The sequence below is a fragment of the Candoia aspera genome, chromosome 1, assembly GCF_035149785.1.
Source record: "Candoia aspera isolate rCanAsp1 chromosome 1, rCanAsp1.hap2, whole genome shotgun sequence".
Taxonomy (NCBI): domain Eukaryota; kingdom Metazoa; phylum Chordata; class Lepidosauria; order Squamata; family Boidae; genus Candoia; species Candoia aspera.
Window position 1 is genome coordinate 59,612,211 of NC_086153.1, and position 25,817 is coordinate 59,638,027.

General features: G+C 42.1%; 1 protein-coding gene across 4 annotated transcripts in view; it reads left to right on the forward strand.

Annotated features, from left to right (window-relative positions):
- The first annotated feature begins 251 nt into the window (after window positions 1-251).
- The window catches only part of MOCS1 (molybdenum cofactor synthesis 1), a 44,467-nt gene continuing 18,901 nt past the window's right edge, over window positions 252-25,817 (forward strand). For 3 of the 4 annotated variants that reach the window (XR_010068050.1, XM_063304732.1, XM_063304750.1), the window contains exons 1-8: window positions 252-452; window positions 11,194-11,326; window positions 12,518-12,685; window positions 13,374-13,538; window positions 20,883-20,944; window positions 21,437-21,548; window positions 22,118-22,233; window positions 25,320-25,430. Coding sequence is in view for 3 of the 4 variants with exons in the window: in XM_063304732.1 (XP_063160802.1) it covers window positions 297-452; window positions 11,194-11,326; window positions 12,518-12,685; window positions 13,374-13,538; window positions 20,883-20,944; window positions 21,437-21,548; window positions 22,118-22,233; window positions 25,320-25,430 (1,023 nt within the window). In the remaining variant the exon portion in view is untranslated. Of the gene's footprint in view, window positions 453-7,378; window positions 9,962-11,193; window positions 11,327-12,517; window positions 12,686-13,373; window positions 13,539-20,882; window positions 20,945-21,436; window positions 21,549-22,117; window positions 22,234-25,319; window positions 25,431-25,817 lie in introns of all 4 variants that reach the window. The other variant, XM_063304742.1, reaches the window with a different exon arrangement.

The following is a 25,817-nucleotide window of genomic DNA, read 5'->3' on the forward strand; positions in this document are numbered from 1 at the left end:
AGACCCAGGGAGCCTGCAGCTGTTCGCTGCCTCTGGTCTTTAAAGACCCAGGGGCGATGCAACTCACGTGGATTGCGCAAATGTACACCGATAGCCGGGAACCCGAGCACAAAATTACGCAAGGACTCGAGCAGAGGCCTCAGCTGAATACAAATCCCGGCATGCCAAGCGGATTCCTCGGTCGCTATTGGTCGCTGCCTCCCCTCCCTCTCGACTCACGTTACTCTAGCCGGCTATTTCAGCTCAGGCCCGGGCTTGGGAGGTTGTGGGGTGGTGGCTTAGTTCAGTCAGGATCTATGGCAGCGGTGTCAGTTGTCAGGGTAGCTCAGCGCGGGCGCCGGGGCTTGCTCCTCCGAGGGGCCTTCCGAGTCCAGCCGAGCAGGGGCTGTCGGTCCGGGGCACCGGCGAGGCAGCAGCAGCAGCAGCACGCGGTGGAATTGCCCTCTGAGCAGGTGAGGCGGACGAGCAGAGAGGAAGGACTTGCCTTCCAAACGGTCCGGGCGAGTGGCCAGCGCTGCCTTTCTAAGCCCATGCACTCGGCTGGAAGCCTTGCTGAGTCGCGGGTTGCTCCTCTGGGGTGTGACATGGGAATACCTTTGACCCTAAAGCGCGCAAATTACCTAATCCTGGGACAGCGGTATATTCCGAAAGCGGATCAAGTGGGGAGGAATTTGGCTGGATTCCCACAACACGCCGAGTCACCGTGTGGGTTTGCTTCTTTCTGAGTTAGCGGGTTGTGTGAACGAGGGCTGTAGCTGGGCTCCAAAAATGCGGACAAGCATTAAATGGCAGCAAAGAGGGCAGGGAAACCGTGACCTCTTTGCAGTCCAGATATAGTAGCTCTAGTGTGAACCGTGGTAACTGCAATTATTCAAGAAATGGTAGTTAAGCGAACAGTGGCATAATATGGTATGAATATTAAATTATTACACTTGTATGCCACCCAACTCTCAACAACTCAACTTGTATGCTGCCCAACTCTCAACTGCTCTGGGTGGCTCACCACAATGAAACAAATTGTTGTTGTTTATTCGTTCAGTCGCTTCTGACTCTTCATGACTTCATGGACCAGGCCACGCCAGAGCTTTCTGTCAGTCGTCAACTCCCCCAGGGAGGAGTCCGTCACCTCTAGAATATCATCCATCCATCTTGCCCTTGGTCGCCCCCTCTTCCTTTTGCCTTCCACTTTCCCTAGCATCATCATCTTCTCCAATATCAATAAAACATAAAAGATAAACCGTGGCAAGCATGATGAAGCACGGGATTTCACTCTCCCTTGCCAAAGGCCTGGGATAAGAGCCAGTCTTCACGGGTCTTCTAAACAACAGCAGGGTGGAGGCCATCTGGATCTTGGAGGGAACCTCGTTTTAGAGGGCAGGCACTCTAAAACAAGTGCTTTCAGAGAAAAGGAGTGCTTTCAGGGTCCTGAGAGATGTCATTGTTGGAACCCGGAGTGCACCAACCCTGCAGTATGGAATTGGCCAGGCAGATGTTATGAGAGACAGGTGGTCCCTCAAGGAACCAGACCCTATATCACGTATACCAGAATATACCATGCTTTTTCACCTAGAAACATTACTCCTAATTCTACAATGGGGGGGGGGCGGTGAGAGTACCTTTTTTAAAAAGTAGTCTTCACTTGCATAGGAGTGCTTTCTTCTTACTCTATATAAGCCAAGTCTTGGCACGCAGAATGGATTCAGAACTAAAATCCCTGTGAATTAGCAAAAGCATGTAAAAGAAGAATTTGAGGATTATCAAAACCAAGTACTTACATGATATCATTTGCCTAGGTGGTACTTAATGCAAAAGTTCTGTATGAAATGTGAGGACGTACATTTCCTGAGGCTAGGGTTGCCACTTTGTATAGGTTAAAATATAGAAAACAACTGAAACAAAAAAAAAAATCTGCCAACGTAATTTTATCATTCTTGTGATTAAAACTAACTTGATTCCCTTTGCAATTCTCCTAATTGCCAACCAGTTGAAATTAGATAAGAATTGAAACCAAATACTTCTCAAGGGTAGTGGGTTGAAAAAGGCTACTCAGAATAGCATATTTAACTATTTGAATAATATTAAAAATGATTTATCAGGCACAGTAAATTTGATTTTTTTTCCCTTGAGATCTTCTGTGATGGTAATTGCAGCTAAGGTTTTGGGCTGAAGTAGTAAATGTGCTGAATGAACTGTAATATTTGTATTTTTTTTTAAATTGGCATTAAGTTGATCTCAACTTCTCATATTTTGGCCTGAAGGTAAGTGTCATGTTCGCCGTTTCAATGTCTTTGATACATCGTAACGTTTCGCATGTCATTAGCTGGATGCGTGTTTCATCTTTCTTGGGAGGATGGGAGTATTTATCTTTTGGCTTTGCTCTGGAATGTATTTGCATTATCTACTGCGTTCAAGGTTACTTTCCCAGGCTAGCAGCTCTGACGATTGCTAGCACCTGTGCCGGGCGGGGCTGTTACGAGGGAGGCGGGATACGTTTGCACCAAGGGTTTAAGTTTGTATTTGGCGCGCTTTTGCTCATTCTCAGCTTTCTCTGTATTTGTCCTAAGTTCCTAAATAAATCAGATTTCATATAGCAGCCTCTTGTGAGTCTGAGTATTTGGGCTGGGGCAATCATTACATAAAGCTGAGAATCTAAGATCCCAACTCCGCTGGCCCCTGTCCAGGAAAAGACAAGTTGTCTAACCCTGTGAGGGAGAGCGCCAGCGATGACCGAACCCGACATCATGATGATGGAAGAAGGGGAGCCGGACCCGACCGTGAAGCGACCCAACCGACCGTCCCAAGTGGGGGAGCTGTCAGCCATCCTAGAAGAGGCGAGCTCCGAGTCGGAGGGTGAAGCCGGGGGCATGAAAACTGCCCCGGAGACTACCGTAACCACCCCGGGTGAGCTGGTCACCTGGGATGAGACCCAAGGGGATGTCTCGGTGGCGGGGGGTCCATCCTGGAGGCAGAGGTACCCCTTATCCCCCACAGTGGTTCAGGTGCAGCCCAAAGAAGGCTCCCCCACCCCGGATCACATCCGGGTGCTGGAGTCAAAAATGGACTCGTTGGAAACCATACTGAAGCAGCTGAGTCTAGACGTGACCTCGTTGAGAGAAAGGCTCAAGCCAACGGCATTCGACCCCTTCGTCCCATGGGCAGTCTCCGGAGCGGACGCGCGAGGGGGACCAGACGGTCCAGATGGAAATAGCATCATCGCCTGTGCGGCCGCCCCCGGGCCCTGCACCGCCACTAGCCCGGGAAGCGCAAACCCCTGTAGCCCCGGTGGTGGGGCGCAGCCCGGTGGGGGGCGGGATGAGAGACTTCCCTGTCAAGTTTGATGGGGATCCGACCAAACTCTCATTTTTCCTGACGAATGCTAAAGCCTACATGGAGGAATGGGGGTCGCTTTTTCAATCGGAAAAGGCAAAGATCATCACCATTGCCACCAAACTGAAAGGGAGGGTGGCAGACTGGTATGTCCAGATGTGCCAGTCGGAAGCGCCTGAACTGGAGAAATTCAACGAGTTCCTCTGGGCGTTGAGGCAACACTTTGAGGATCCCCTGGCGAAAGAGAGGGCAAAGCGAGCTCTGAAAGAACTTAAGCAGGGGTCAAGATCCGTGGCTGATTACGCGCTAGAGTTCAAAGCGCTTGCTGGGAAGGTGGATGACTGGTCCCAAGCCACCATCATCGAGTTATTCAAGGATGGCCTGAACACAGAGGTGCTGCGCTGGTCCTTGGGGAGAGACGACCCCTACACGCTGTACGAGTGGATCCAGCTTGCGGGAAGGGCTGAGCATGCCCATGAGATCTTCGCCCATCGAAGGACCGCCAAATCGGGGCGGGAGGCGAAGCCCAGTCGCCCACCGAGCACCGGGGGGCGACCCGGGCAACGACCCTGGGACGAGGAGCGAGAGAAGCGGTATGCAAAAGGCCAGTGTCTGCGATGTGGTAAGGAGGGGCATCGAGTGGCGGCGTGCCCGAAGGCAAAGGGAGAGGAACGGCTCGGCAAGCCGCCGACGAAGTCCCCTGCCCTGCCGAGGAAGCAGAAAGCCACGGTGGCTGAAAGTGAGGGAGATGACGTGATGTTCTACGAGGATGAGGGTGAGCCCGAACTACTGCAGCCAGCGGGAAACGCCAGCCACCTGCTTTAAAGGGCGCCGCAGGGCAGGTGGTGGAAGAAGGGCGCGAGCCTTCATCGGTGAGTGGCAGTTACCGCATTCTCACGGTGAAGTTGAAGTTGGGCTCCTGATCCAAGACTGTAGAAGTATGGGCCATGATTGATTCGGGGTGTTCCCGGTGTCTAATGCACCCCGATGTGGTAGCGGCTCTGGAGCTACCTACTTTCCCTTTACAGCGACCCATCGCCTTTACACAGCTGGATGGGTCCATGGCAGGGGGTAAACCGGTCACCCATTTCACAGGGCGGGTAGCCTTACAGCTGGGCAACCATCGGGAAGGTTTGTCTTTTGTCGTGGCTCCAGTAGGGGGTCCCCTGGTGGTGTTGGGGGTGCCCTGGTTGGTTCAGCAAAATCCCCAAATAAACTGGGTCTACCGGACTATCACGTTTAGGGATGGGTTTTACCAAGCGACAGAAGGGAAGGGTACCCCAGAGGAGATGGTGGGGGTTGCGGCAGCTGCGACTCCGCATTGCCCGGCCCCTCCTCTGGAAGGCTTGCCGCCGGAGTACCGGATGTTTGCTGATGTGTTTGGCGAAAAGGAAGCGGATCAATTGCCCCCTCATCGTAAAACGGATTGTGCCATTGAGCTGGTGCCCAACACCCAATTGCCCAAGCCAAAGATTTATTCCATGACGCAAAAGGAACTGACTCTCTTGAGAGACTTTGTGGACAAAAATTTGGCGCGCGGATTCATTGAGCCAGCGAATTCACCGGTGGGGGCGCCGGTTCTTTTCCGCCCAAAAAAGGATGGGACATTGAGACTTTGTACCGATTTCCGCGGATTAAATGCCGTCTCAATTTCCAATAAATATCCCCTGCCATTGATCAAGGACGTGTTGTCACATCTGGCTAAGGGAAAAATCTTCTCTAAACTCGATTTAAGAGAAGCCTATTATCGTGTACGAATCAAGGAGGGCGATGAGTGGAAAACTGCCTTCAATTGCCCGTTGGGTGCATTCCAGTATAAGGTGTTACCTTTTGGTCTGGCTGGGGCCCCTGGGGTATTTATGCAATTGATCAATGAAGTACTGCATGAGCATCTGTTTAAGGGGGTATTGGTGTATTTGGATGATGTATTGATTTATACTGAAACCATGGAAGAGCATGTCTCTCTGGTGAAAAGGGTGCTGAGTAAACTCAGATCAGCAGAATTGTATGCCAAACTGTCTAAATGTGCATTTCACCAGACACAAATTGACTATTTGGGGTATAGAATTTCAGATAAAGGCATTGAAATGGACCCTGCTAAGGTGCAAGCTATCATGGACTGGGAAAGTCCCCGCACCCGCAGGCAACTTCAAAGTTTCCTGGGGTTCAGTAACTACTACAGATTATTCATAAGGGGATTCGCTGAAATTGCCTTGCCACTAACCAAATTGCTCCGAACCAAGGGTTTGGGAGACACTCGAAGAGTAAAGAATCCAGGGGCGCTGTTGCGCTGGACGCCTGCTTGTCAAACGGCGTTTGAGCGGCTCAAGGCAGCTTTTATCAAAGAGCCCATTTTGCAACACCCCGATCCCTCGAAACCTTTTGTGGTTCAGGCTGATGCCTCCGATTATTCCATTGGGGCATTGTTGATGCAACAAGACGGGACAGGATGCCTCAAGCCATGTGCCTACCTGTCCCGCAAATTCTCCGAGACTGAGCGGCGTTGGCATGTATGGGAGAAAGAGGCATTCGCAGTAAAAGCCGCGTTAGAAGCTTGGCGGCATCTGTTAGAGGGGGCGAATCATCCCTTTGAGGTGTGGACTGACCATAAAAATTTGGAGGCTCTTAGCACCCCTCGAAAACTGAGCCCAAAACAAGTCCGTTGGGCTCAATTTTTTAATCGGTTCAACTTTCAATTGAAGTTTATTCCGGGGAAAAAGAATTTCCTGGCTGATGCATTGTCAAGGCAACCTCAGGACTCTGGGGCAGCGCCAGAAGTGGTTAGCACCCTGTGGACGGCGCCCCAATTAGGTATGCAGGCTGTGATGCGTAGCCAAACGCGCGCGCAGCAGCCACCCGCTGCAGACGCCGCCCAGCCGAGCGCTTTGTCAATTCCTTCCCAGTTGCAACAAAAGTTTCTAAAAGAGCTGAAAACAGATACTTGGCTGCTGGCAAATAAAGACAATGTTACTTTTGCCCAAGGCTTCGCTTGGAAATCTGACCGCCTCTACGTCCCTGAAAGCCTAAGAAAAGAGGTGTTGTTACGTTCACACGATGACAAACTAGCGGGTCACTTCGGGTTTGTGAAAACCCTACACCTCGTTCGGAGGCAGTTCTGGTGGCCCACATTACGCAAAGATGTCAAGGACTATATTGCCTCCTGCACTGTTTGTGCAATGTCTAAGCGCAAGGGGGGGAAGCCTCAGGGGCTGCTGCAGCCGGTGGCTGCCCCATCTTGCCCCTGGGATGAAATTTCCATGGACTTTATTGTTGAATTACCACCCAGTCAACGCAAGACTGTCATTTGGGTGGTCAAAGACTATTTCTCAAAACAAGCCCACTTCATTCCTTGCGTGTCCATTCCGTCGGCACGTCAATTGGCTCGCCTCTTTCTGGTACACGTGTACAGATTACACGGATGTCCATCCCGCTTGATTTCGGACAGGGGCACACAATTTACTTCGCAATTTTGGCGGGCGTTCCTCAAACTCTTAGGAACGAAGCAAGCCCTGTCCACGGCGTGGCATCCACAGACGGACGGGGCCACAGAGGCTTTAAATTCTACTCTGGAGCAGTATCTTCGAGCTTTTGTGAATTACCAACAGGACAACTGGGTAGACCTCCTCCCTTTTGCAGAAGTGGCTTACAACAATGCGGTTCATCAAAGCACCGGTCAAACCCCTTTTCGTGTTGCCCAAGGCAGAGACTTTGTACCTATCCCGGATTTACCGCAACCTCCAGGCGGCTCAACCACCCCGGGTGATTGGGCAACGCAACTAGCAGACTCCTGGCCAGTGATTCAAAAGGCATTAGTTGATGCACAATTGGATTACAAACATTATGCTGATCGGAAGCGTGCCCTTCAGCCGGCGTTTCAAGTCGGAGACTCGGTTTACCTTTCCACTAAGTTCATTAAGTCCTCACAACCGTCTAAGAAACTGGCTCCTAAATTTGTGGGTCCTTTCCCCATTACCGCTCAAATTAACCCTGTGACTTTTAAACTTGACTTGCCTCATAATCTCAAACGCTTACACCCTGTTTTTCATTGCAGTTTGCTCAAACCGACTATTCGTTCTGACCGCTGGCATCACCAACCTCCACCTCCAACCCCCATCATGATTGATGGTCAGCAACACTTTGAAGTTAAAGAAATTTTAGATTCTAGATGCCTTCGCAATACTCTGCAATACTTAGTTCGCTGGAAGCATTTCCCTCATCCGGAGTGGGTCGCTGCACCAGATGTGGCTTCTCCTGTCCTAGTGGCCCGTTTCCACTCTGCTTATCCCACTAAGCCGGGTCCCTAGGTGTATTTTTGGGGAGGCGGTATGTCATGTTCGCCGTTTCAATGTCTTTGATACATCGTAATGTTTCGCATGTCATTAGCTGGATGCGTGTTTCATCTTTCTTGGGAGGATGGGAGTATTTATCTTTTGGCTTTGCTCTGGAATGTATTTGCATTATCTACTGCGTTCAAGGTTACTTTCCCAGGCTAGCAGCTCTGATGATTGCTAGCACCTGTGCCGGGCGGGGCTGTTACGAGGGAGGCGGGATACGTTTGCACCAAGGGTTTAAGTTTGTATTTGGCGCGCTTTTGCTCATTCTCAGCTTTCTCTGTATTTGTCCTAAGTTCCTAAATAAATCAGATTTCATATAGCAGCCTCTTGTGAGTCTGAGTATTTGGGCTGGGGCAATCATTACAGTAAGATGGTATCTCTCTGAAGTAATTGTACAAGGGTGCTGATGCATAATTATTTCTAATCCTCCCAGAACCTTTCACTGAAGCATTCAGGGTTAAACAGTGTGTACATTTCCTTGGAACAAGTTGGAAGTTTGGATTTCAGGTCCCATGTCCAAACAAAATAAAATCAATTGTAGGTCAAAGCAGGACTGTCCACAGCAAACTTCAGTGACACAGCAATTTGTACACAGGGATATCATAACACTGTAGTATCCTAACCTCTGATGCAAACTTTCAAAGAAACTTTTTAGGTGAACTATGACAGAAAAATTCAGCTCTGCATAGTTCAGCTTCTAACATGCGTCATGTGCTAGTATAAATTAAGGATGTGCGGAGGTAATTAAAGGAGGTGAAAGTTAAGCATTTAGCATGGCTACAGTTTAAAACCTACAAGCTGTTGCAGACTTTATACTTATGTGCAGAATATGGGAAATCAGACAATATCAATCTATTTCCTAAGTATAATTGAGATTTGATGAAATGGGGCTCATGAAATGCTGTGATGGAAGGCTACAACTTATTCAGAAAAGAATTGATGTATTATATGTGAAAATCTATACCAAAAAATAAATGGAGAAATTTTAAGAATTGAACTAGTTATAGTTTCTCAGATCATCAAAAATTTGTAGATATGAGGGATTGGTGCCTCAGCTAACCTTGGCTCCTCTTTAAAAGAGACACACCTGTTTATCACTTGGATGGGAGACCACCAGAAAATCTCAGGACATTAGGCTAAACTGTAATTTTTTTTAAAAATCCCAGAAGGTGGTTCCAAAATGCTGTCAAAAAACTAAATGGATAGGTCAATGAATTCACTAGGAGTTGTGCATGACTCAATAAACTTTTTATTTAATATGTCTTGGGAGGCCATCTTCTCCAACCATGGAATGCTTGTTATTTTTCTGACATGTCTTTCAAGAATGAAGGACAAATGAATGGATTTACTAATCATCAATTTATTTATTTATTTATTGGAAGAATGGTAATTGAGAAGTGGCAATGCATTGCTAGAATTCAAATACAAATATCAGCAGTTAGAAAATGAAATATGCAAGTTTAGGACTCCAGGTACTTGTCTTGGGCACTGTAATCATGAAAAGGTTTCTGGATATGTAGAAAATAAGCATTTATCAATGTATATGATGCTCAATCCCCCCAAAGGTTCTAAGCAGCTTACAAATAATACAAAGGGTTAAATAAAAACAATGAAAAAATAAAAACCGTAAGACATAACAAAATTCAAACAGCCACAAAACCTTTATAATCACACTAAGGGAAAAAAATCATAGTAGCACCAATCACTGACTGCAAGATGAGAATGCACCATGCTATCAACTCCCAAATGCTTTCTGTAACAGCCAGGTCTTGGCAGCTTTCCTAAGTGCCAATAGGGTTGGTGCTGATCTGACCTTAGGTAGAGCATTGGTCCAAAGGAGAGGGCAGCGAGAGGAAAGGCATTTCTTCATGGTCCCTGATGATAGCAGTCCTTCAAGGATGGGTGTATTAGAATACAAACTCTAGAAACCGCAGCTAGCATGACCTATGGATTGAAGGTGCAAAGGAGGAACAGAGAGTGGCAATTGCTTTAATTTCCTGCCTATGCCTTTCTAAGGGCTCTGGCTGACCATTATTGGGTTTGGTCAAGGGTGTGCAGTGACTTTGGTGCCTTATGCGACCCCCAGAGTTTTTCCAAAGTTGCTCATGACTTTTGCTTTTTAACATGACAGAATAGGACAGTTATTAAATGAGGATGCTCAAATTAACTGTACATAAATTGAACTTAAATTTAGTTTTTCTTCTGGTTCTATCCTGCTCAGCTTTTAGAGTGCATGCATCTGAATGCCATTCAAACACTAAATGTGGCCACTGACTCTCAGACTAGAAGATCTTCAAGAGGTACAACTACATGATTATAATACTCATCTGTATAGTTTTAACAAGGTTGTTAAATCTTCCTGAATTATAGACTCAAGTGCATTAACTTCATAAATTCCATTACATGTGAGAAGTAAATGTCTGCATTTAAATCTTGATGGAAACTTCCTAGGGTTTAGGGGAGGGGAGGGCAGAGGAGTGATTCTCATATGAAATCTCAAAAGAATATTGATAAGAGGAACATATTGGAGATAGAACTTCATTCTAAAGATCTTAGCCTCTCCTGAAGAAAGAATTCCAGTGGTAGCTGATTCTGCTTGACATAGTTAGACATCTTAACTCTCTCTTCCCCCTGCATACATGCATACATATATAGATACATACTCATGTCACTTGTTAGAACATCATGAACCTAAGAGTACTTTGAATTGACAAATAGTTGTATATTATAGGTATATTTAGTTGTCTTGCCTTAGGGCCAGACAATTATTTTTATCCCATAATTTCTTGGATTATTTTTCTCTGTGATGTTGGTCTGTATTTAGTGCTGGTGAAAAGACGAAGATACTCAATGGTTCAGAATAAACAATAGTCCAGAAGACTATTAGATTTTACAAGTCCAAAAAACCTAGAGCGCACCTCAAGTATATGGCCTGTGTTAGATCTTGCCACTTGGACTTTATTTTTTACTCCTATTTTTATAGTTATTTATTAATGGTATTTATGTTTTTATATATTGCATTTGTATTTTGTATTTATTGTTTTAATTGATTACTTCCATTGTAAACCGCCAAGAGTCCCTCTGGTGGGAGGAGATGGGCGGTGACAAATTTGATTGATAAATAAATAAATAAATAAATAAAATGCCTGGGAGCAGAGAGTGGTCTAGTCTGATGAACCTTGTTAAGGCAATCCAAAGAATTGGAGCAGCCAGCTACAAGATCCTCACTTGTGTTTTCACCAGACATACCTCCTAAAGATTTTAATGCCTAGATAATAAAGATATATTTAAGCAATTCATGCCTTACTTTGCTCTACCAGTTCTTGTGTTGATACTGACAATCTGGGTTATCATGTAGAATGCTATGGCTTTTAGAATGCAAAGGAGCAGGCAAATACATTGGGCACTCCAAACTGAGTTACGTGCCTTCATTTAATTATATTCCCCATCCCTTCCCATTTCTACATTCAATAGAATCAAAACATTTTCAGTGAAATCTCAAAAGTGAAAAATAACTTTATTTGTAACACAGGCAATTGCAGTCCCAAGAAGAACACGCTTCTTATCTGAACATGCTGCCCCTTTTTCTGCTTTCCTGACTGATAGCTTTGGACGCCACCATAACTACTTGAGAATCTCCCTAACTGAGAAATGCAACCTCAGATGTAAGTCTACTCTCAATAGAAGTTCAGTTATAAAATGCAAAGTTTTGTTCTTATAACATCTTATTAGTCGACGTATGTTTAGCAACATATATGTTCAACTAATATGTTGAGAGCCAGTTTGGTCTAGTGGCTAAGGCAACAGCCTAGAAACCAGGAGACTGTGAGTTCTAGTCCTGCCTTAGGCGTGAAAGCCGGCTGGGTGACCTTGGACCAGTCACACTCTCTCAGCCCAACTCACCTCACAGGGTTGTTGTTGTGGGGAAAGTAGGAAAAGGAATGGGTATTAGGTATGTTCACTGCCTTGAGTTATTTATAAAAATAATAAATAGTAAATAAATAAAATTAAATAAACTGTTGTAAAGACTTGTTTGTGCAATGCCACACACTGCAACCCCAAAAGTGCATTTGTTTCATTGGTGCTGTTTCACATGCTAATGGAAGCTGTCTGGGCCAATGTCTCATAGACCAAGTTGCCATTCCTTTCCTGCAGATTTAATTAGATTGTGAAACTAGAAACAAAGATACTGAATGCAATAAATGAGCAATTATGTCAAAACATATTCTAGTCCAACTTGTTTGGACAATACATCTTCTTTCCCCTGGAGCAGTTGGGAACCTGAAAGATTATCACTTCCATTACTAAACCAAAACATAAGCTGGATTTGAATAAGTGTTGGCACTTTTAGGAATTGTCTCCTTCTCTTCTGTTTTGGTTATGGAACACAGAAAAGTATGTAGATAACAAGAACAGCACCTTAAAGACTACTTTTTATCACATAAACGTCTTGGAACTACAGTCCAATTTGTCAGAAGCACGTAATGAAGTTACTGCAGTGTTTCCCAACCTGGGCGCCCTACAGAAGGGCTACAGTTAAGGTCCCAGCATTCTCAGCCGTGGCCATGCTTCCTGTAGAATCCAGGGAGCTGAAGCCTCCACATCTCAAGACCCTCCAGGAGCTAGTTTCCTCCTGGGACTGTAGCATTTAATGTGGCCTATAGCATATGGAGATGTGTGGGTGATTTTTCATTCATAGTCACATCTCTGTGGTTTCTTACAGATCATGGGAAAGGAAAGTACATTAAGAAGAGTGGGAAAGCAAAATATTGTAACCTTACTTGGAAATTAAGTTTGCTTCTCATAAGGTAATTGGGAAACAGACATGTCTTAAAACTCTTGACTGCATGTTTCAGGTCAGTATTGTATGCCAGAGGAAGGAGTTCAGCTAACTCCCAAATCCGAGTTGTTGAGCACCCAGGAAATCATCACTCTTGCCAAACTCTTTGTGAAAGAAGGTGTGGACAAGATCCGTTTGACCGGAGGAGAGCCCCTCATCCGGCCTGATGTGGTGGACATCATAGGTATGCTTGTTATAGATACTTTATGTCACACTGTGGGAGATTGTTACAGGTAGTACTTTGAGAATTCAATTAGATCTGTAGGTTTGCCTGCTGTACAAGAACACTTGATAGCCAAGATCAGTGTGCATCTTATGATCCCTGGAATACCATGTATACTTGCAGATAAGCTAAGAATTTTAGGTGTCAAAATGCACCTAAAAAATCAGGTTTGGCTTATCTGTGAGTATACACCATAATACTTTTTAAAAGTACCTTTATTTCCTGTATATACTTGCAGATAATCCCATCTGCAGATAAGCAGACCCTTGAATTTTTAACCAAAATACTATGAAAATTGTGGGTTGGCTTATCTACAGGTGGCGCATTTTTCATGGTAGTTTGGTTAAAAAATTGGAGGGTTGACTTATCTGCAGATGGGTTTATACATGAGTATATACAGTATATTGATACCTTCATCTTGATTATAGGTGGTGGTTCAAATAAGGCATTTCTTAAAATCTGCAGATCACCAAATTTAGAGAAGTAGGTACAGATTTCCATAATTACATGTAGGATGCCCCAAATCTTATAATATTATATATGTAAGTGCCATGTTATTTTTTTCTCCTCCCTGTACTGTTTACCTGTCCTTACACTTTAATACAGTTTTCTCTCTTGCTAATCCTTTGTCACCACTGCATTTTCTCAGCTCAGCTGCGCAAGTTAGAAGGGTTGAAAACCATCTCTGTCACAACCAATGGGATCAATTTAGCCAGACTCTTACCCCGGCTGAAGGAGGCTGGCCTGGATGCCATTAATATCAGCTTGGACACATTGGTGCCAGCTAAATTTGAATTCATTGTCCGTCGAAAAGGTATATTGAAGTCTTCTATAATAGCATGTTGATTTTTTTTCTTTCATTGTGCCGTATATGGAACTTACTGTATGATATGGAATGAAGAGCTCAGAACTAGTGAGAGAGCAAATATGCTAGCTGATCATTTGATCTCAAATTTGGAAGTTTTTTTTTTTTTTCATTACTACTCAGCATGTAGGGATGAATATGCATTATTTAAGCATGGAGTTAAAGGAAGGACAGGAAGCTCTGGCGTGGGCTGGTCCATAAAGTCATGAAGAGTCAGAAGCGACTAGACAAATAAACAACAACAAAGCATGGGGTTACTCTTTCTTATATGGCATCAATTTAATATATTGGTGTGTATTTATATTTTTAATAGAGGTATGAGGTAATTAGTGTTGTATTAGAGGTAATACAACACTTCTGATTTTATTCCAAAAAGGTACTTCAGAGTATACAAGGGCATGATCATAGCACCTACCTGCAGCTCTTTAAAACAGCTGCACCTTGTCCTATTTTCGGCTATGTGTGGAATATGCTCATTTATTTTTCATACCCAGAGCAGCACTATATAGAACAGGACTTCTCAAATGTCATGGTATCATGACCACCTAAAACAATAAATGAATTTGTGCAATATCCTCCACCCTCCATGAATAATAGTAATAATTTTGGGGAATTGGATTGGAGAAAAAAGAAAAGTAAGATTGCCACTTTTAATATATACATTTTAATCTATATATAAAGTGAAATAACAATAGAACCTAAAAACTTTTAAAGATGAAACTGTTTCACTGGAAATGCACCCAAAATGTAAAACATTTTAATGGGAAGAATGAGTTTACTTTTGCATAATTCCTGAAATCTGAATTTTATCTTCAAGACAGCACTCTTGTATCTTGTTCTGAATTTAGCTTTGGTCAATATTTGTTCTTTATAGCAACAACTGTAGAAAACCCTGACTTACATGAACAGGACGTTCCATATGGAATCGCTGTTTTCATAACCTCCTTGCTTAAACTCATGGTACACATTTTGTACATTAATCCAAATTTCAGAAAGTGATTGTCAGGAATTTTATTTTCAAAGAACCATCAGAAGAAGCATCAGCGAATGTCCTCGCTAGCAGCAAGCGTACCGGCTATCAGTTTAGCATCCATTAAAATAAATACATATACTAATCTTGACTAATGTGTCCACTTCTGCAAACACTCCAAAGAATAAGACATACCACTACAATGCTGTGTTGGTAGAGACATAGAATTGTTTCTGAGAGAAACTGAACCCAACTATTCTGTTACATGATCAAAAAAGTGTCAGTACTCTTTATGAATGAAAATTCTTCCTGATCATTCACTGAGTGGTTTAAGAGGCTCCCATTATCCTGGAGAGCCAGTCTGGTGTAGTGGTTAAGACACCAGGCTAGAGACCGGGAGATCTAGTCCCATTTTAGGCACGAAGCCAGCTGCGTGACCTTGGGCCAGCCACTGTCTCTCAACCCTAAGGAGCCAGTTTGGTCTAGTGGTTAAGGTGCTGGGCTAGAAACCAGGAGTCTGTGGGTTCTAGTCCTGCCTTAGGCATGAAAGCCGGCTGGGTGACCTTGGGCCAGTCCCTCTCTCTCAGGCCAACTCACCTCACAGGGTTGATGTTGTGGGGAAAATAGGAGGAGGAAGGAGTATTAGGTCTGTTTGCCGCCTTGAGTTATTTATAAAAATGATAAAGGTGGGATAAAAATTGATTGAATGAATGAATGCAAACCAGTTCCAAAATCTTGCCATGAAAACTGCAGGGACTTGTCCAGGCAGTCACCAGGAGTCAACACTGATGTGAAAGCACATACACACATACATTTTAGTGGAGCTCCCCCTTTCTCATGGTGGTCATAATTCAGATGACTTATTCTTAGTATACAGATTTATACAATTATATCAACTATTGTTTGGTACAGTTCAACATTATGACCAATGTTGAACTGTAAGCCTCCTTTAAAAGGCAAATGTTTCTACTTTTTTTTAATAACAGCACAGAATATATTGACCAGATTCACACACAACAGAAAGCCTTAAGTATTTGCTTTCTTTTGGTTTAGCATAATAAACCATAATTAAAAATCTTGCAGTGCTACCTAAAATAGGGATTAGAAATCTCGAGCTCCTCAGAGAATATAGGATTGATTGATTGATTGATTATTTCTGACCGTTAGTCATGTTCAGTAAGATTAATAAAGAACATCAAGAACATCCATTTCAAACTTTAGGCCAGGCTCAGCAATAAACCTCCACTGTTCCAGATTGGCTATTCTTTTCCCAGGCTGTTGTACATTTGTACAGTAGTTCTGCCTGGTCTGAAAAGTGTGCTGGATTCTGCCTGTTTCCCATTTCAACCCTTACAGTCTACAGGGGTATAGGGGTCATAACTCCATCGCACCAGTGAGAGTATCTAAATTTAAAAGTTTATTGTATGAACTCTAATAGTGCAAGGGACGTGGTGGTGCTGCAGGTTAAACCGCTGAGCTGCTGAGCTTGCCAATTGGAAGGTCGGTGGTTCAAATCCACGTGACGGGGTGAGCTCCCGTTGCTAGTCCCAGCTCCTGCCAACCTAGCAGTTCGAAACATGCAAATGTGAGTAGATTAATAGGTACCGCTTCAGCAGGCACGTAACGGCATTCTGTTTAGTCATGCCAGCCACATGACCACGGAAGTGTCTACGCACAAACCCGGCTCTTCGGCTTTGAAATGGAGATGAGCACCGCCCCCTAGAGTCAGACACGACTGGACTTAATGTCAAGGGAAACCTTTACCTTTACCTAATAGCGCACTCTTGCTGAGATTTCAGTAGCATGAGGATTGCGCTCAATTAAATGCATCAATTAAATGTTGTTGTTTATTGGTTTAGTCACTTCCGACTCTTCGTGACTTCATGGACCAGCCCACGCCAGAGCTTCCTGTCGGTCATCAACACCCCCAGCTCCCCCAGGGATGAGTCCATCACCTCTAGAATATCATCCATCCATCTTGCCCTTGGTCGGCCCCTCTTCCTTTTGCCTTCCACTCTCCCTAGCATCAGCATCTTCTCCAGGGTGTCCTGTCTTCTCATTATGTGGCCAAAGTAGTTCAGTTTTGCCTTTAATATCATTCCCTCAAGTGAGTAGTCTGGCTTTATTTCCTGGAGGATGGACTGGTTTGATCTTCTTGAAGTCCAAGGCACTCTCACAATTTTCCTCCAACACCACAGTTCAAAAGCATCGATCTTCCTTCTCTCAGCCTTCCTTATGGTCCAGCTCTCGCAGCCATATGTTACTACGGGGAACACCATTGCTTTAACTATGTGGACCTTTGTTGTCAGTGTGATGTCTCTGCTCTTGACTATTTTATCAAGATTTGTCATTGCTCTTCTCCCAAGGATTAAGCGTCTTCTGATTTCCTGACTGCAGTCAGCATCTGCAGTAATCTTTGCACCTAGAAATACAAAGTCTTTCACTGCCTCTACATTTTCTCCCTCTATTTGCCAGTTATCAATCAAGCTGGTTGCCATAATCTTGGTTTTTTTGAGGTTTAGCTGCAAGCCAGCTTTTGCACTTCAATTAAATGTACTAGACTCTAATAAAATTCCATCATTGAGTATCAGGTGGGATGTTATTATTAGACATTAAATCATAGGTCTCAGTTGGTTTTAAATTCTAATGAATTACTTTAACAGTTGATTAATTAAATTAAATTAAATTTTATTGATTAAAGGTTGATTACTAAATAAATACATTCTAATTTAGAAATAGTAAAGCCATATATTTTAGATGTTAGACTATTTTCTGACCCAAATGGTTTATTTGAAGCAGTTTAATTGTTTTTAAAAATACATATACCACTTCTTTCCTCAGCCACATAAGCAAGTTTCAGCTGGCAGTGAAATAAATTCAGATAGATTCTCATTGCCACTGGAACTCTCTGTGTTTCACTTCCAGTTAATATTAAAGGTGTACATTTTAGGAACAAAAATAGCTTTGTTTTGGGGATGATGCTAGATCAGTAGGTCATAAAAAACTCCCATACAAATATACACTTACAATTTCAATTCTTTTAAGAATGAGCAAGTTTGATAACTCTGTAAGATCGCCAGAATTTCAGAACATCAGAATAATCTATGCTGATACAATTTTATAGAAAAATAAAATAGCTTTGCTACCACCACTGTTCCCGTAAAGGGATATTTCCCCCCCCCTAAATATCAGATAGCACTTCTTACATTTAACTAATGTTTACATATATTATTTGTGACAACATCTAACCTCACAGGATGAGGTTTATATTGGACAGTTTCTTCATTCACCTTTCTGTTGTGCAGAAAGCCATGCTGGCTTGTTAATCTAGCAGCCACAGCTCCAAGTCATTTGGATGATGCTGGGTTGAGGCAGCTGGATCAAGGGCACACTCTTGCCTTTGAGTTCTACTCTCTGTTGCAGCTCTTCTCCCTGGAAAGATTGGCTACTTCTTCACGTAGACAACTTGTGAGCATCTTTGCTGGCATAGCTCCTAATTGGTAGCTTTGGGATATTTCAAGGAGAGCTGGAGAAATGTGTTGCCTATAGTTTTTTACTTCCTTTAGAATAATTTGACTGGTTGCTTCCCCTTCCCTTTATGACCAAACATATAAGTTACAGCAGCCGTTCTGTCAGCTGAGGAACTGACCTGACATAGGTAAGGAAGAGTTCAGATTTTCAGAAACAAGTAACACAATTGTATTAGTGCATCTGGTAAAATAAAGGTATCTTGTACATAGGTATCTTTGAAGGCATTCAAAGGTTAAACTGAATTGTTGGTGATTACTGTGATTATGGGGTGGGGTGGCTTTATAATTTGTAAACGTTTCCAGTAAAAGCAACAGAAAAATGGATATGTAAAATGCAGCACTGCATGTAAATGTGACATCTTAAGACACAGATTGTCTTCTGTCTCATTGAGCAGTAATAAGATTCAGTTACGCTGTATAAAATGTTGGAAAATGCCTTTCCTCCCACTTTTGTAAGAGTACAAATGGTGCTGCCAAAGTGTGGGGCTGGAGATGGGGCTGGAATATTTAGTTGTGAATTAATATGCACAGTGCACACAGTTTATGTGGAAGATAATTAAAGGAGAGTTAATGTACATTCTGTTTTCAAGTACAAGTCTTAAACGTTTTTAAACTTTGCACGTTTCTCTTTGTGAAAGCATCCTTTGCTTTTTGCTAATAATCTTACTGATGACAGGCAGCATAGAGACAAGATAAATATTGCTTAACAGAATCAATTATATGGACTCCAAAATTGAAAGCAAACATTTGAGACCATGTTAATAATCCCAGTTTGGAATGGCTGTAATCTGTTCATTGTAGGGGAAATGCCCATCTGCAGCCACTAGGTGGCGATACAATGTCAGTTAAAACCAATGGAGGCATAGGAAGAAAAAACAGCCAATAAACTTTAATCAGCTCAAGATGTTTGCACATTTCCCTCTGTGTTATATTTAATTGTTTCTAAATATGGATTGTGCTACATATGAGAATCTCTGAATACGTGGAGGAACCTTATCCTTGCATATTTAAATATTTAAATATATTTGATTATATATCAAATTTTAGAAAACTTTATTGCAGGAAGATAAAGCTTTGAATGAATCCAGCAGGATTGTCTGCAACTGCACTACAGTGCAGTCAGTTCAGAGTGATGCCTGGGGAAGTTTATAGAGTAACTAATGTTTCAGACTGTTCATCGTTGCTAGTCAAGGAACTAAATCTGATCCTGTAAAATGAGAGGGCATTAAGTAAGTTGACTCCAAACCATTAACCTTGTTTCAGCAAGCAGTGCTCGTTCAACAAAGCGTTGATGATGATCATGAGCTTAAAAAGGGAATTAAATAAATTAATGAAAGCAGAAACATCCATCAGTGGCTACTTTTGGTGGTATATATACTACTTCCAGAACAGCACAGTTCTAAAATACATGTATTGCATATTTATTTATGTATGTATGTACTGTATTTATTTATTTCTCAAATTTGTGTGCTGCCCAACTCCCAGTGATTCAGAGCTTAGTATTCATTGCTTGTATATTCAGTATTTATTGCTTAGGCTTCTGGGCCACTTCAGTCATAACCAACTCTACGTAGCAAATATTCCACTTTTGCAACAAAGCTTAACACAACATGCAACGGTATTAATAATCAATGTCCTAATGCATGACTGAAACAATCTCCTGTATAAATAGTCACCACTGTAGGGGCCATTTCCATTCCAATCCCTGCATGCTTTCTTGATACCATTCCTGAACTCCAGAAAGGTGGAACCACTCTAATCTCAAGTGGAATGCTGTTCCATATGAGAAGGGAGCACCAGAGAAGGCCTGGATTCAAGGCTTCTGGCAGTGACGTTCTCTCAGAGTAGGGATTTGGATGGACAGATACTGCTGGGAATAGGCAGTCCTAAAGCAGGCAGGTATCGTGGTGTATGGGCTCCCTGTTGCCACTATAGAAACATTAGATAGGTGTTTGGTTTGATATCAGCAACTTTCCTTATATGTACTTAGTCCTTTATATGTGCCGGGTACGTTTATCCTAGAACAGTATTGATGCTTCTTTTGGTTAGTATTTTCTTGATTCTAAAACATTGCCTGATATTCCTAAAGTTGCACAGAAGTCCTTTCCAATTTCCTTCCAAGTCTTTCTGTAAGCAGGATGGATTTCTGACAATAACTCTAGAGTTTTCACTGTACGTTATGCACCCAGATGTCTTGTTTAGTCTGCAAACTTATTTTATTAGAGTAAACGTTGCAGCTGAAGTCAGAGGTTTTCAGAGAAGCAGGATAAAGAAATAACAAACAAGTTTTGACATCAAACAATTAAGGTAGTCCGTGTTATTTAATCCTCATGACTTTTGCCTGCCCATCCCACTCTTCTTTCATGGAATAACAGTGTATTTTTCTTCCCCAAATATTTGGGATTACATAAAGTATATTCCTCTTGAGTAAACATCTCTTATATGAACTTGACCGAAGAGATGGTGAAATAGAAAATTTGTGAAAAGACTTGATTTGGGTTTCCCTGTACAATTGAAAATACACTCAGCACAATGTTATGCAGGTCTAAAGCCCATTGTGACTGTACTCCTATATAAAAGTATTTAGAATTGTTATTTAAGCACAATCTGTCACAATATTTCATTTGTTTTATATAGAAAGAGAAGCTTTACTTAAATGTGTTTGACTGAATCATGAGTTCAACTTTAAAAGAATGCAGGAATAGATTTACAGTATTGGTATTAGATTCAGTATATGTGTATTTATAAAACTTTTTGTTCAACTTTTTCTAAATATTTACACTGATATTTTAGGATTCCACAAGGTAATGGAAGGAATTCACAAAGCTCTTGACCTTGGATATAATCCTGTTAAGGTGAGAATATTCCTTATTAGTAATCTTGAACTACATGGTGTTTATTCATTCTATTACATAAATGTGCAAGTGTAGTTTTGGCATACTTATTTCACATCTTGTATGTTCTATTTTCTATGTTCTATTATTTATTAAATAAATAAATGCAGTGCTGTCACTTATTTGTTTCTTGTCTCACCACTCTGGAATAAAAAATGGTGAAGAATAGATGTCTCCAGGTATTGCTGATTAGGAATTATGGAAAATTACATGTCACCCAAGACATATGGAGATCATCAGGTTGGGAAGGCTGGTGCCTCAGTCCCAATAATTAGTTTATGAAATAATTTCCCAATACACAAAGTTTTTTTTATTATACTTTAAAGGAAAAGTAGGGAATAATTGTCTGTTCAATAATAACAGACAGCACAATATCTAGATGGGCACATTGTGCTGTCATCCCGATGAAATGACCCTGCGTCCCTTGGGCTCATTCATTCACTTTATTTTTAGGTGAACTGTGTGGTTATGAGAGGACTCAATGAAGATGAGCTGCTGGATTTTGTTTCTCTTACAGAAAAGCAGCCCCTGGATGTGCGCTTTATAGAATACATGCCTTTTGATGGTGAGTTATTGAGATTACACTTGGCTTCAAAGACTGAGTAAATGGGAAAGTGGGCAGTTTCCCATTCCTATGGAAGATGGTGATGGAAAATCAACTTAGAGCATATTTCAGCTGTCTTCAGCTTCTGTTGTCCCTTGGAAAAGGGACATTTACAAGGTGAAAGTATCGGCATTGCTGGTGTTTTTCTTTTAATTAACGTTGCATGTCTCTGATCTGACAGTTTCACTGTAACAAAACACAACTAGTTTATTCCAGGTATTCCTACATTTATACCTTAAGTTTAATTAATAATACTATTACTGATATGCTGCACAAATCACATTGAAAAACAAAAGGAATTGCAGTGGAATCGGATTTTCACAGACTTCTGCTCCTTCCACTGCCAGCCACTGCTTCTTATCTGCCTGCCGTTGCATCTTAACTGTTCTCTAGCCACTTAGCACTCTGTTGCTCCTGATGAAAATGTTGCTATAGTTAAAAACATGTCTTTTGTATTATAGACTTAAACCCCTCCCACAGTCATTACCAGCCTTATTTGAACAGTGACATTTGTGCCCCTTTTACTTTAGGCAACAAGTGGAACTTCAAGAAAATGGTGAGCTACAAGGAAATGCTGGATACAATCAAACAAAGATGGCCAGACTTGAGAAAGTTGCCCTGCGAAGAAGCCTCTAGCACTGCCAAGGTGGTTATTAGCATGATCAAAGGATCACTAACCAGAGAGAGCTTCTTGGTCAGCTGCTTCAGTGCTAGCTTGATTGGCTATCAGGAAAGGAGAGAGATGATAAGGGTTCTGTTGTCCTGGTAGAGCCTCCCTGTGCACTTTTGACAATTATGCTAATTGTGGTATTGGCTAGATGCTGTGCCTATCACAGTAGCATAGCTGTAGTTGATTAAAAAAGGGAAAGAAGTGTTAGAAGGAAGTGTTGTTGGAGATAACAAGTATACATCTGTCAAGATGAATTTTACCAGGGAAGTAAAGGGAACTACAGCTGTATTGCTGTGATAGGAATTTTTTTAATGGCACCTTTCTTATCTAGATACGAAAATCATAAGATTAAACATACACATTACATGTTCACACGATAGATATATTTCATGACTCTGTCTGGCCATAGGGAATGCCCCCCCTTTTTTAAAATATTGTATTATTTAATTGTATACCACAATACATACTGCAGTGGTAAAAAGAACCCCGGGTTAGAAATAAAAATAATAATAGAAAAGAAAGAGAGAACATACATGCACGCGTACACAGAGAAGTAACCAAACTTATTGGGACTAGAAATAGTGCTTTGTAAGCTGTTATTGCCTCAGTTTCCAGAGTAAGTTTATGCATAATTACCTTCATAGACTTACACTTATCCCATGACAATTACCTTCATAGGTAATTGCCATGGGATAAGTGTCTGGTGTTAATCTACTTACTACACAAAAAGTATTCTGTGCTTGCTTTTTATGTAGATTATGCATGAGGTATAGTGTCTGGGAACTTTGGTCACTTTGCAGTTGTATCCATGACAACTGCTGTTGTGTTTATAATATAAATGTGTTCCATAACACATGTGATTTGTACATGATTTGCATAATGTTTTTTACAGAAAAGTATGCACCACATAATTTTAAAATAGCCTTCATCTAAACACATATCATTAAAATGTCATGGGTTTTTCCATGTTGCATGGAAGACGTTTGTAGAAACAAGTTTAACAGGAAATTGTTAGTAAGAAGATAAGAATCCTTGTAATGCTAGTGTCTGCTCTATCATAAATGTCCTTACATATTGAAGGAATAGTTCAACCCCAGATTCAAGAATTTGTTTCCAGTATAGTATTGATCCCATGCCTATTTCTGTTGGTGACTTCTAACCTAATGATGGCATTCCCTTCTGTAAAATCATTTACAGAATTTCTTGCCAGTGTCCTACACTTTCCCCATAACATACCTAATTCACTGCTATTAGGGGTATGCAAAATTATTTGAACTGTACTGAATTTGAAACACTCAATTTTCAAGAGTGAAACAGCTATTTTGAGTGTAAAATGGGTTTTGAGCTTGAGGTATTTCTAAAATACTCAGAACTAGCCAATTTCATCACTGTCTGATTGTATTTAGGCACGCTGGGGTTGCCCTCTGCTGCCACAGGTGAAAACAACTATTAGATTGGTCCACCCTATGGGCTTTCAGAGGGAGCTTGGGGTCTTTCCTGAGGATCTGATGGGTGGTTTGATGGAACCATCGATCACTTTCTGGAATGAATATGTGTCAAAGGAGTTGGACTGGATTGCTCCTATGTAGCTTCTCACTGAGCATCAATCCCAGGGAACTCCTTGGTTCTCTGAGGAACTTTGGGAGGTGAAATGCCAGAAGAGATGCCAAAAGTACTATTGGAAGAAGATATAGAGTGACTCCAACTGAGCATGAGTAAAAACACATATTAGAGATTGCATCATGGTGATAAGGTTAGCACTCTTACTTCAACTGCAGATAGCTGTTCAGAGAATCTCTTTAAGGGGCCTTGTTCCTTGCTAGGCAGGGATGAGCCGCAGGATAATTTGGAGGGCTGCATCTGGTGGATAAGGTTACTTGGAGTTGCTTGGAGCTGTACTCCAACTGTGCAGGTCCTACTGAGGTGACAGAAGCAAGGTCTTACAGTTTGAGCCAGTAATTGCTGAGGATCCTCAAGTCTGCTAACCCAATTGCCTGTTTATTGGGGGCTACTCCTGGCTGGTTAAAGCCACTTGGGAGATGAAGTATGGTTGAATCCATGCAGTAATACTTGCTTTGCTGAGAGAGAGGGTGGTACAGCTTGCCTTGAAGGAGGTGATGCTTTACCTACTCCTCAAGAAGCCTTTGCTGGACTGGACAGGCTTGGACAATTGTCATCCAGTTTCCAACCTTCCCTTCTTGGAGAAGATTCTTGAGAAAGTGGTCATGCTACAGCTTCAGAGAGCCCTGGAGAATACAGATTATCTAGAATCTTTTATGCACGGTTTTATACTGGGACATAGTACTGAGATGGCATTGGTCACACTTGTCTCTGACTTTTGTTAGAGCTGGGAGAGAGGTAGTGCAACCATCATGGTTCTCTTTGATATCTCAGCATCTTTCAGTACTATCAACCATGATATTCTTCAGGACACCTATGGAGATTAGGAGTGGTAGATACAGTGTTCCAGTAGTTCTCTTCTTTGTGGTTGGGTCCAGTCTGCCTGTCCTGTACATTACAGCAGATTTGGTATGTTCTGGGCCCCACTGACTAAATAGTGTCACCTGATGGGACCAGGAAGTGGGCCTTCTTTGTCATAGCACCTGCCTTCTAGAATATCCCGAGATTTGTATGGACCCCACTCTGACTTTATTCAGATGAACCCTCAAAATCTGACTCTTCCCCCAGGATGTCAGCTAGAGTGGGTGGCAGACCTCTTGTAGTGACAATTAGTTTGTCAGAATTGGAGTTAATTCTTCCAGACATCTGCTTTTTGTATTGTTTGCAGTTTATTGTTTTAAATTTATCTATATGCTACCCAGAGTAATGATGGAGTCAGGCAGCCTATAAATTTAAGTAATGTATTTAATAAATAAATTTCACATTGGAAACAGCTGTTTTGTGCTTGAGGCAAAGTGTTTTGAATTTGAAAGAATTTGAATTCAAAATATTTTGCACACCCAAATTTCTGTCTTTACTATTAGGAATAAAGTAGAAATGATGTGATTTAACTTCACTTCCATATTTTTTTCCATTTTTCTTCCATGCATGGCTTTTAACAGGCATATAAGGTACCGCATTTTCAGGGGCAAGTCAGCTTCATCACTTCCATGTCAGAGCATTTCTGTGGATCCTGCAATCGACTGAGGATCACAGCTGACGGGAACTTGAAGGTAGCCCTGCTGCTTTGTCTGTTTGATCATGGAACCAATTACCCAGGGAAATAGTAGCCTTCACTGGATGTTTTCAGGCAAAAGCTGCCCACCCATCTGTCAGGAATGCTTTAATTTGGACTCCTGTACTAAGCAAGGGGGTGGACTAGTGGCCGAAACAGCTCAACTTGGTGAATATATGGCTATTTATTTGACATGGACAGAGCTCATAAAGAGTTGGCATTGCATTCAGAACAGGTTTAAACACTCTTGGATAAATACTTCCTAAACAGAAGTAGTAAATTATACAACAATTCCTGTTCTGTTTACTACTTGAAGCAAAAGGTGTTTTTGCTGTTCCTGAAATTTTGTTTTTCCTTTCTTCTCTAATGCAGTGTATTCAAATAT